The sequence below is a fragment of the Erinaceus europaeus genome, chromosome 20 (genome assembly GCF_950295315.1).
Source record: "Erinaceus europaeus chromosome 20, mEriEur2.1, whole genome shotgun sequence".
NCBI lineage: Eukaryota > Metazoa > Chordata > Mammalia > Eulipotyphla > Erinaceidae > Erinaceus > Erinaceus europaeus.
The window spans coordinates 19,260,255-19,272,607 of NC_080181.1; the positions used below are offsets into that span (position 1 = coordinate 19,260,255).

Below are 12,353 nucleotides of genomic sequence, written 5' to 3' on the forward strand. Positions count from 1 at the left end.
CTCCCCACCACCCACTGCTCAGCATTCCCACTCCTGACCCGTACACCTCACATCCGCCTGTGGCTGCCACGTCTTTCTCCCATCTGTTGCCTTTCCCGTTCCTTGGGGCCAGGAAGCACCTGGCAACTGAAGCTATGGAGAGTCCCCCCAAACTCATTTCTACTGGAAGCTGCTTCTTCCCCTTCTCTTCCTCCTCCTTCTCACATTCTTCCCCCTCCTCCTCCTCTTCCTTTTGTATTCTTTTATTGGACTTTGAAATTGAAAGGGAAGAGGGAAACACCCTGCAGGTGAGGACCAGGGGCTTGAACTTGGATCCTTACACATTGTAACGACTTAATGATTTAACGATTGTGCACAACTAGGTACACCACTACCCAGTTGGGTAGCTGTTTTTGGAGATGGGGGGTAGGGATGAGTTTCCAGAGATTGAACCCAACACCTTTGACATGCAAGGTGTGAGCTCTACCTCTGAGCTAAATCCCTGTCCCCTCGCACCAGTAACTTTATTTATTTTTGCCTCCTGGGTTTTTGCTGGGGCTCAGTGCCTGCACTACGAATCCACTCCTCCTAGAGGCTATTTTTTTCCCTTTTGTTGCCTTTGTTGTTTTATCGTTGTTGTGGTTATTGTTGTTATTGATGTCATTGTTGTTGGATAGGACAGAGAGAAATCAAGAGAGGAGGGGAGACAGAGGGGAAGAGAAAGATAGACACCTGCAGACCTGCTTCACCACTTGTGAAGCGACCCCCCTGCAGGTGGGGAGCCGGGTGCTTGAATCAGGATCCTTACACCTGTCCTTGCACTTCATGCCATGTGCGCTTAACCCGCTGTGCTACCACCTGACCCCAAAAATTGTTTTCTTTATTTCATGTGTGAGAGACCAGAAAGAGAGAGAGAGAAACACCAGACTTCTGCTTTGGTGTATGCGGGGTCCGGGATGGAGCCTGCGGTCGTGGGCTTGCAAATCCTGACTTCTACCTCTCAGCCACTTTGCCAGCTGTCACCAATAATGTAATAATGTTTTTGTTTATGATTTATTACTGAGAGTGATAGTTGAGTACTTCTCTGGTACATAGCACTGAGAACCAATCCCAAGGCTTCACACATATAAGACAAGAGCACTATCCACTGAGCCACAGCCGGTAACATGAAAATTCTTCTGCCAGCTCAGCTGCTGATAGCTGACAGTAAGGGAGCTGAAGGAGCCCTGGTTTTTTATTACCCCACCCAGCCCTGCCTCTACCCCCACCATCTAAGGGACAGGAGAATGGGGCGGGGGTAGAGGTAGTGCAAGGGGAGGCCAGTGGCCACAGAAGAAGGTGGAATGCTGGAGAGACCCACATCCAGGAAAGATAGCTGGCTGCCTTCAGTCTAAAGACAAGGTGAAGGGGGAGAAACTGAATTCCAAAGTACTTCCTGTAGGGAGGTGCCTGTGGGGAAACTGAGGCAGAAGCAGGTTAGAGTAGAGTCAGGGGGAGGTTAAGTATGTGGGAGGGGGCAGGGGAGGGATCCACCCACCTAAGATGGTGGGGGTTTTTAAAGCCATAGTGGGCAGGCGAGGGAAGACCAAGAAAATGCAAAGATACTGAATACTGCGAGTTTTGTTTTGTTTTGTTTTGTTTTTTGAGGGTCGGGGTGGGGGTGTTAAGGCCTGGCTTTTGTACTGAACTGGACTGGTTTTGGAAACTGGCTTTTGGAAGCTGGGCGGGGATGGGGGGTGAAAGTGTTTCCCTGGCATTCTCTGCCACCACCCACAGCAGATTGCCTCCCATGTCCCCTGCAGGTTGTCGCTTCAGGAATACTGCCAGATGGACCAGAGCGTGACCAGGGTGACGCTGTAGGCCAGCACTGCCAGCAGGTAGATGCGGAAGAGCAGGCGGTCGAGCACCGAGCCCACCCGCAGCCAGTCCCGTGCCACCTCGCGGCTCTCCTCGCGCTTCTCAAGGAAGTGGCGGATGGCGGCCAGCTCCTGCAGCAGCCCCCGCACCGCCAGCGAAGCCTCCCGCGGCGGGGGCACCGGGCTGCCGCGGGCCCTCGGGGTCTTCTCCAAGTTCTGGGGCGCCACCAACGGGCAGCAGTGATTCCCCAAGTCTGCAAGGAGTGTGTTTGTGTGTGGGAGAGGCGCACTGAGGGAGGCAGGCCTGGGGTTGTGTGAACGTGTCCCCTACGTTTTATGGTCTGCAGGGATTGCTGTGATGAGCTTACTGAGTAACTAGAGCGCCAGGGCCCGCCTGAAGCTCTGGGTTCCAGGCCGGCACCCACCCCAAGGCCCCGACCCCTGGCACGCCCCACTCTGGACATGCCACACCCACTCAGACGCTCCCCCGCCCCTCCTGACATGCCCCGCCCTTGACATGCCACACCCACTTCGGAACACCCCGCCCCTTCTAACACGCCACACCCACTCTGACCTGACACACCCCTGATGTGCCCTGCCTTGGGGGAAATGCCCCGCCCCTTCTGATTTGGCATGCCCCCCCTTGGCCATAAAGGAACCTTGCATGTGGCACTCCCCTGTCCTGCTCACCTCGGCAGTCTTCTATCTTGGGGACCTGTGGGGTGGCCGGGGGATTGCGGACAGTGGGCTGCTCCCCTAGACATAGCAGCAGAGCGATCCTGTCGAGGACCAGGTATCGCAGCCAGGCGGGCACGGGCTTCTGCAGGTCCTGCTTGTGCACCAGGCGCACGATAAGGATGGTCTCGGCTAGGCTGATGACCAGCAGCGCCATGCACACCACAAAGTAGACACCTGTGCCCCAGGGCGTGGCGGGACAGCGGGGGTGGGGGCGGACACATCAAAACTGGGAGAGGGCCGGTCTCCTGGGTCATACTGGGCTCTTCCCCAAGAAGGAAGGGGGAGGCTTACCAATGAGGGGTGTGCCAATGGCAGTGGCGGGAAGTGTGTCAGACACTATAATCAGGAAGACCGAGTAGCCCAGGAGCAGGGTGATTTTGAAGGAGACCCTCTCGCCACTGTCCGGGGGCAGGTAGAAGCCCACGATGTCCATGACCATGAGGAAGATGCTGGGCAGCAACAGGCTGACCGCGTAGAACAGAGGCCGCCGACGGATGACCACCTGGGACCAGGAGAGGCACTCAAGGGGAAGCCGGAGGGCCTGCCCTGCACTGGAATCACTAACCCACCTGGACCCGGCTTGGTGAAGCTGGCAGCCTGGACTGCGCGGAGAAGGACAGGGATGCAGTCTGCCTCTGCTCTGGGCTGGCGCTCAGCAGCTTCAGAAAGGGACTATGCATCGGACTGTCTCCATCTGGCTCACTTACATTCCCTGGGATGTGAGTGGCTCTGGAACTGAGGGACGAGGGTACACAGGTTTTCTGCTATGTCTCTTCAAGTCTCCCTGGGTGTTGAGGCTGGGAGATAGCTCAGCAGGTAAAGCACATGCCTCAACAGGCTTGAGACCCTGGTTTTCATCTCTGGTACCACATGGGTGGATCGGTACTTTGCTCTCTCTCTCTCTCTCTCTCTCTCTCACACACACACACACACACACACACACACACACACACACACACACGCATTTGTTTGGCAGGCGATTCACTAGCTAGAACACATACTCGTTATCAAGCTCTAGCCCCCTAGCCACCACATGGAAAGTTTCATGAGTGGTGGACTGGTGGAGCTATGGTCTACCCCATTCTCTCTCTGTCTCTCCCTCTCACTCACTATCTGTCCTTACCTTTCACCTTTTGAATGGAAGGAGGAGGAGGAAGAAGAGGAGGAGAAAGAGGAGGAAAGAAAGAAAGAACAAAAGGTTACCAGGAGCAGTGGAATCATGCAGGCACTGAGCCCCAGTGATAACCTAGGTGGCAAGAAATATATAGAGAGAGTTAATAAAAAGGGGTGGGTGGGTGAGTGGTAGTGCATCGGGTTGAGCACACAGCAAGAAGCACAAGGACCACCATAAGAATCCCAGTTCAAGCCCCTGGCTCTCCACCTGCACGGTGGTCTGCAGGTGTCTGTTCTCTCCCCATCTTCCCTTCCTCTCTTGATTTCTCTCTGTCCTATCTAACAACAATGACAGCAACAGCAACAACAAGAACAACAATGATAAACAACAAGAGCAACAAAAGGGAAAAAATAGCCTCCAGGAACAGTGGATTTGTAGTGCAGGCACCAAGCCCCAGTGATAACCCTGGAGGCACAAAAAAAAAAAAAAAAAAAAAAAAAAAAAGACAGTGGAGGCTGTGGATCACTTATTCCTGAGTCTCTGGCTTCACTCACTGGCAGCATGTTAGACTCCCTGGAGCCAGGCACTAACACACCCTGTAGAGCAGACTTATTGCCATGCACAGGACCAGGCTTTAAGCCCCTGTCCCCACCTGCAGGGGGGAAGCTTCATGAGTGGTGAATCAAGTCTGCAAGTATCTCTCTCTCTTTATCCTTCCATCTCCCCCTCCTCCTTTATTTTCTTTTGCCTCCCGGGTTTTTGCTGGGGCTCAGTGCCTGCACTATGAACCCACTGCTCCTGGTGGCCATTTTCACCCCATTTTTATTGGATAGGACAGAGAGACATTGAGACGGGAGGGGAGGGGAAGATAGAGAAGGGTAGAGAAAGACAGACACCTGCAGACCTGCTTCATCATTTGTGAAGTGACCCCCCTATAGGTGAGGAGCAAGGGGCTCGAACCAGGTTCCTTATGCTTCATACTATGTGAGCCACCACCGCCCCCCTCTCCACCTCTTTTTTTTTTTTTCCTTTTTTTTTTTTTTTTTTTTTTACCAGAGCACTGCTCAGCTCTGGCTTATGGTGGTGCAGGGGACTTTGGGACCTTGGAGCCTGGGACTTTGGAGCCTCAGGCATGAGAGTCTCTTTGCATAACCATTATGCTATCTACCCCTGCCCTCTCCACCTCCTTCTTAATTTCTTTCTGTCTCTATCAAAAAAGAAAGAAGGAAGGAGAGAGGGAGGGGAGAGGGAGTGAGAATGGAAGTGGGAGAAGGAGAGGGAGAGAGCCAGCCACTGGAAGTGGTGGATTCATCATGCAGGCAACAAGACCTAGTGATAACCCTAGTGGCAATTTTAAAACAGGCCGCAGGGGTATGACTTTTTCAGCATTCCACTCCAGGTCCGCCCCTCATTTCACTCACATGGAACTTCATTTCTGCATAGCAGCTGCTGCTCTCGATGCTGAACTCCTGGAACTGGGGTAGCACCCCCAGAAGCTCCCACTCACCCTGGTTCATGAAGATGCTTTTGTCAGACTCCACTTTTTCAGGGGGGCGCCACAGTGAGATGTTGATGTCCTGGACTGAGGGAGAAGAAGCCAAACCAGCTGGCACCAGTCTAGTGCCCCAGGGTGATGGGGCAAGAGGTGGGTGATAACCTCATGACCCCACTCCAGCCTCAGTCTTCTGGGCTGTAAACTGAGACCAGAGGACACACTGTCCTGGTGTGTGGGGCAGGAGAGGGAAGTGGACTCTTACAGGGAAACATAAGGCACAGTGCAGAGGATGACAGCCCATCCATCAAAGTGTACTGGTAAAAAAAAAAAAAAAATGGGGGGGGAAGAAAAGAAAAGACAGACTTGCTGGGCTTGTCCTTGGCATCCCTTCCAAACCTCCCGGAAGCGCAGGCCACTCACTGGTGTGCAGCCAGCTGGTGAAGGTAAGTGTACAGTTCTGCACGTCAAAGGGGAAGTTGTAGATGTCGAGGCTGCAGGCCGTCACCACCTGGAGCGGCTTGTAGTTCTGGACCTCGCCGTGGTGCCGCACGTACACGTAGGGGATCTCAGGGGACTTGCCTACATCCACACTGGCCAGGAAGAAGGGTCAGTTCTGGGGGGAGGGGCTCCAGGTATGCTTTATCCAGGCTGTGATATCTCTCCTCTCTCTGCCTCTCTCCCTCTCTCTCTAAAATTAAGAGTTGGGGGGATGCTGTTGAAATAGCTCACTTCAATAGTGTCCTGCTTTGCCATGTGGATGGCTCAGGTTCAGCCTGGGGAAAACTTGGATGCTTTGGTCTCTTTCACTCCCTCTCTGTCTCTCTGCCTCCTCTTGAGAAACAAAAATGGGGATCAGGTAGAGACTTGGTGGAACATACATGCTACCATGCTTAAGGACCCGGGCTCATTTCCTAGTTCACATTAATAAAAGGGGGGGGGGGAGAGAGCACAGTGGCTTATGGAACTGACTTTTATGTCTGAGGCAATAATAGACTTCTCAGGTTCAATCCCCAGTGGGGGTTGGAGGGAAGCAAAGTAGTACTAGTCAAAAAAAACTAAACAAAAAAACCCAGCCAGCCATTCCTCTAACCCTGAGTGGTCACATTCAGTGGCTTCTTTTTTTCCCAAAGATAAAAAGGAGAGGGGGGGAAAAAAACACAAAGGGGAATTGGGGTCCAGGGCAAAGCTTCAGACAGTCCCACAAATCCGGGTGGGACACCTTTCCAAGGCTGTGACCTTGGAACCACCTGCTGAACCACCTGCTGCCCAGCCTCCCGGCCTCTGGTGTCCACACTTACAACTCATTGATGAGAATGTCAGGGACCCAGATGCTCTCCGTGGGGATGGACAGCCTGGTAATGTTGTCAAAGTCCTCAGGGTTCCACTGGAGGAACTCATCTGTCCAGAACTGGGGGTGTAGGGATGGGTTGGTCATGCCCCCTCCCCATCTCAGACAGGCCACCAGCCACCCTCTCAGTGCCCAGGCTGGTGTCTTCCCAGGTGTGGGGGACACCCCAGGCCCTGTGACCACACCCAGACATCTATAGCCTCCTCAGAGAAGGGCCATGGCTAATGCACCCCCCATATGCTTTCTCCCTCCCCTAGTCCCAAGATGAAGGGCTCAGAGTGGGGGTCTCCTTAGCCTGTTTGGAAGGTTCATTCCACTACCCCCCCTCCTGGCAGCTAGGGACCAGCATCTGCTCACCTGCCGGTACCAGATGTAGGTGGTCAGAACCTGGTTCTTCTCGTCCTGTGGAGGAGAAGATTCTGGGCACAGGGGCTTGAGGAAGAGGAACACCGCACACCCAGCCCCCAAAGACCCTGCCACCCTGTGCTGGAGGGGCATGAGAAAGGGTGGTGGGGCAATGTGTCCTGGAGCTCAGCTTCCCCAGAGACCCACCCTACTAGGGAAAGAGAGAGGCAGACTGGGAGTATGGACCGACCAGTCAACGCCCATGTTCAGCGGGGAAGCAATTACAGAAGCCAGACCTTCTACCTTCTGCAACCCTCAATGACCCTGGGTCCATGCTCCCAGAGGGATAGAGAATGGGAAAGCTACTGGGGAGGGGGTGGGATATGGAGATTGGGCGGTGGGAATTGTGTGGAGTTGTACCCCTCCTACCCTATGGTTTTGTTAATTAATCCTTTCTTAAATAAAAAAAAAATTTTAAAAATTAAAAAAAAAAAGGGTGGTGGGGGGACCAGTTGGGTCTTCCTGCCAGAAAAAAACATGGCCCTTTACTAAAACTCATCTAGAAGGAAATAAAGTGACTTTTTTTTTTGGCCTCTAGTTGCTGGGGCTTGGTGCTGGCACTACAGATCCACAGCTCCCAGTGACCATTTCATTTTTTTTTTCCCCTCCAGGGTTATTGCTGGGGCTCAGTGCCTGCACCATAAATCCACTGCTCCTGGAGGCCATTTTTCCCATTTTGTTGGCCTTGTTGTTGTCATTATTATTATTGTTGTCATTGCTGTTGTTGTTGGATAGGACAGAGAGAAATTGAGAGGGGAGGGGAGACAGAGAAGAGGGAGAGAAAGACAGATAGCTGCAGACCTGCTTCACTGCCCATGAAACGACCCCCCTGCAGGTGGGGAGCTGGGGGCTTGAACCGGGATCCTTATGCCGGTCCTTGTGCTTCATGCCATGTGCACTTAACCTGCTGCGCTACTACCCAACCCCCCCCCAGTAACCATTTCTACCTTTCCCCCCCATTTTGTTTGATAGGACAGAGAGAAACTGAGAGGAGAGGGGGAGATAGAGAGGGAGAGAGAAAAAAATAGACACTTGTAGACCTGCTTCACTGCTTGTGAAGTGTCCCACCTGCAGATGGGGAGTGGGGGCTTGAACATGGATCCTTGAGCAGGTCCTTGCCCTTAGTACTATGTGTCTGTGCTTAACTGAGTGAGCCACCCCTGGCCCCCAGTGACTTTTATTTTTTAACTTCCAGCATGCAAATATAAATATGTACAGAGATATTAAATATAAATATGTACACATATATAAATAGCTTACTATTTCTATAGAAATGATAGATGGTACATGTAATATTATACATATATGATTTATATATTCCTTTTTTTTGCCTCTAGGATTATTACTGGGGCTGGGTGCCTACACTACAAATCCACTGCTCCTGGAGGTCATTTTTTCCCTTTTGTTGCCCTTGTTGCTTATCCTTGTTGTTATTATTATTGTTGTTATTGCTGCCATTGTTGTTGGATAGGACAGAGAGAAATTGAGAGAGGACGGGAAGACAGAGAGGGGGAGAGAAAGATAGACACCTGCAGACCTGCTTCACTGCCTGTGAAACGACCCCCCCCCCCCCGTGGGTGGGGAGCTGGAAGCTTGAAAGGGATCCTTACAATGGTCCTTGTGCTTTGTACCATGTGCACTTTACCCTCTGCGTTACTGCCCAGTCCCCTGATTTATATATTCTCTATGAACTGCTATTATGTTATGCATGTTGCAGACTTGTTACATATATTTACATATATGTGTATATATGTAGAATCATAGAAGACACATATAATAGTGCATGCATATGTACGTATCATCTGTGTATACTCTCTGTAGTATCTGTCAATCTATCATTTGTCTATTATCTATGTACTGTTAGTCTGCTCGTCATCTAGCTATCAGTCTATCTATCATCTACCTTTTTATCTATAATCTATCTATGATTCATCTCTGCTAGCATGAAGACAAGAAGTTCAACACCTCATAACAATTCATCACTCTCTCTCCCTTCCCAGCTTTTAATTTCCCTTATGGAAACTTCCACAGTAAACAGTTTCTGATGTGTCCTTAAGATATTCTAAACTGGAGTCAGGTGGTAGCACACTGGGTTAAGCGCACATAGTACAAAGAGCAAGGATCCCAGTTTGAGCCCCCAGCTCCCCACTTGCAGTGGGGTGGGGGTTCACTTCACAGGCGGTGAAGCAGGTCTTCAGGTGTCTATCTTTCTCTCCCCCTCTCTATCTTCTTCTCCTCTCTCAATTTCTCTCCGTCCTATCCAATAGAAAATGGAAAAAAAAAAAAAATGGCCTCCAGGAGCAGTGGATTTGTAGCGCAGGCACCAAGCCCCAGCAATAACCCTGGAGGCAAAGAAAAAAAAATATTCTAAACCACTGAGATTTCATCTTGCATGGAGGTGAGCAGACAACTCTGGGGGACAGTCTGCCCCACCCCAACACTTCCCTTTTGCATCCCTGTGACTCTCTGAACCCCTTCTGCTGGCTGCTGCTCCCTCCCTACAGGAATCATGGAAGAACTGATTTCTTAACCATGCCATGTCAAGGAGCAGTTTAGAGATGGCCAGGGCAGACTGGATCCCTAGGCATCTAACAGAGAGAGATTACCCCTGGAAGTAGAGGGCCTTCAGGATGTCGGGGTGCACAGTGACTGCCATATAGGTGAGCTCAGTTCTGGGGGTTGGGCAGCTGTGCCACTGGCAGCCCTGTGTGTGTGCCAGCCCATAGCTGATGAGGGTTCTACAGTGACCCATGTGCCGCCCGGACGGGGGTGGGGGGCTGGGGTCCCAAGACCTCTCCTTCAATGTGTACTCACCACATTGAGGATGGCATAGACTATGACGTCAATGGACACAGTGGTGGGCTTCCTCCAGTCCCGCACAGGCCGTACCCCCTTCTCATAGTGGGCCAGGAGGTGGGCTGCCAGCCTTTGCAGTGAGGGCTGGGGGGTGTTGCGGGCCTGCACGGCCTCTCTCCGCCGGGCTGGGAGGAACAGAGGGCAGAGTCAGCTTTAGGTGACCTGACTCTTTGTGGGCAAATGGAGGGACAGGAGCAACTATGCCAAGTGGAATGGGCACGGGGTGAAGGGCAGAGACTGCGTGCTTTCACTCCCTCAGTGAGGACAGATGACTAAAACAAACAGATTCGGGCTGGTGAAACAGCTCGCTTGCATAGTGCATGGCTTCACCATGTGCACAGCCTAGGCTCGAGCCAGGCCCCCACTTGCACTGGAGGAAGCTTTGGTGTCCTGGCCTCTTGCACTCTCTCGCTGTTTCTAGTTTTAAAACAAGCAAACAAACAACAACAAGACTTCAAAATCGTTCAGCCAGGGGGCCAGGTGGTGGTTCACTCGGCTGAGAACACACGTTATCAGGCCAAAGGATTCTGGTTCAAAACTTTAGTTCACCTGTGTGTGTGTGTGGGGGGGGGAGGGGCTTCACAGGTGGTAAAGCTATACTGCAGGTGTCTCTCTTTCTCTCTCCATATCTCCTCCTCCCCCTGTCAATTTCTCTCTGTCCTATCAAATAAAAGAAAGGAGAAAAGAAGAAAGAAAGAAGGAGAAGGAAAAATGGCCACCAGGAGCAGTAGATTCTTCATGGAGGCACTGAGCCCCAACAGTAACCCTGATGGCAACAAAAATAAATATAATTTTAAAAAAGAAAGAAAGAAAATCATTTAGTCAGGTCCAGTGAAATAGCTCTGCCATGTGTATAGACCAGGTTCAGGACTGGTCCCCACTGTACTGAAGGAAGGTTTGGGGCTGTGGTCCCTCTCTCTCTCTCTCCCTCTCTCTCTTTCTGCCTCTATAAAAACAACAAAGACAAAACAAAACCAAAAAACCCACAAACAAACAAAAACAAGCCTTACACACACAAAGAAAAATGGGCTTCCAGAAAAAATAGTAATATTCAAACTGATTCTTAAGATTCTGAAAACTATGGTGGTTATGGGTGTGTGTGAAGAGGAAGTGGGGGGTAGTGGGGGGGGCTCTATGGTATGATGATGACATGGTGACTTTGGCGGTGGGTGTGCTGAGTTGCTGATACACATGTGTACAGTGAGACTCTACTCTAAGTTCTTACACTGTAAATCAATGTGAAATTCATTTTTGAAAAGATTTGAAAGAATAGTCAGCATCTTCCCCCACACTTCCTCCCTTCCCGTCTGTCCCTTGCCTCAGAGTGAAAGTTATTAGAAAGGGTGTCCAGCTCAAAAAATGCCCCCAAACTACCCAAGGACAAACATTCCCATGACTAGAGTGTGAGGTGACCCCCAGCCAGGTGCCTGCCTTGGCACGCATGAGGCCCAAGTTCAAGTCCAGGCACCAGTTAGGAAATACTGCAGCCCAGAGACCAACTCTAGTGCTGTGGTGTCTCTCTCCCTCTCTCTCTTTGCATCTCTGTCTATCTGGACAAAAACATACCCTAGAAGCAGTGAAATGTAGAGCACAAGACCCTACCTCACTGAAAAGAAAAGAAATAGCAGAAAGGCCAGACCACAGAGAGCCCTGACAAGAGCAGAGGCCTTGAGAACAGAGGGCGGCTTCTGGTCTGCCCTCTCCCCTGCTGCCACCAGCTGGGCTATGTGGCTTTGAGGGGATCACTCTGCCTCTCTGGGCCAGGCAGTCTCCCCACAAGCTTGGGGTGGGGGTCGGGGAGAATGAGCTTCAGGTGGTCCTGTGATGAATTTAGGGCCAGGGCATTGCTTATGGTTGAGCCCCTCTCTAGCACCTGTCCCCCCATTTCCCAAGCCCAGCTTAAATCCACCCTTGCCCCCGCCCCCAGGTTCCCAGTTCCACCAGGACTAGAGGCTCCCAAGCTCACAGGCCTGCGTTCCAGCAGCCACACCCACTCCGGAGCTCTGGAGCGCCCTGGGACCCCAGAAACCCCGGGGACCCCCTTACCTCCTCCCTGAGCCAGGGGCTTTGGCAGCAGTAGCGCCAGCAGCGGGACCCACAGCAGCATGGTGGTGAGAAGGGGCCGAGCTGTTTAGCGGGAGCCCCTTCGTGCACGTCTGACCACTGCCTCTGCCTGCTCCCTCTCGCACCCTCTCGCACCCTCCCAGGCTGAGAAAGAAGCCTCGGCTTGGGAAGCCGCCAAGTGTGCCTGCAATCAACTCTCTGCAGGATCAGGTTTCAGGGCGGAGGGGAGGGAGCCCCAGAGGAGGTGGGGTGGAGGAAGCCCTGGAGAGCAGAGCCTCAGACGATTTCATATTTCATGTCCCCAAACTCAGGTCACCCCTTCAGCCAGGTGGCCTAGCCAAGTGGGGATCCGAACAAGGGAAGAGCCTACCCCAGGCTGCTGTCTTCAATGAGGTCCCACAGCAAGTGTGTTTCCACAGCAACAGGCTGGGCGTGGCTGGGGTGGGAGGACAGGGGACTTCACACCTGGTGACAAGGTGCCCTGAACTAATTAGGTGT

The 12,353-nt window shown here is 52.1% G+C and overlaps 1 protein-coding gene across 1 annotated transcript; it reads right to left on the reverse strand.

Annotated features, from left to right (window-relative positions):
• Window positions 1-1,018: 1,018 nt before the first annotated feature.
• HTR3A (5-hydroxytryptamine receptor 3A) lies at window positions 1,019-11,981 on the reverse strand. Its single transcript, XM_007535352.3, has 9 exons — window positions 11,838-11,981; window positions 9,750-9,916; window positions 6,888-6,932; window positions 6,481-6,590; window positions 5,603-5,772; window positions 5,109-5,269; window positions 2,865-3,075; window positions 2,526-2,747; window positions 1,019-2,089 (listed from the first exon to the last, which is right to left on the reverse strand). The coding sequence occupies exons 1-9, from the start codon at window positions 11,896-11,898 to the stop codon at window positions 1,791-1,793; spliced, it is 1,446 nt and encodes a 481-aa protein (XP_007535414.1). The 5' UTR covers window positions 11,899-11,981; the 3' UTR covers window positions 1,019-1,790.
• Between the last annotated feature and the right edge of the window lie 372 nt (window positions 11,982-12,353).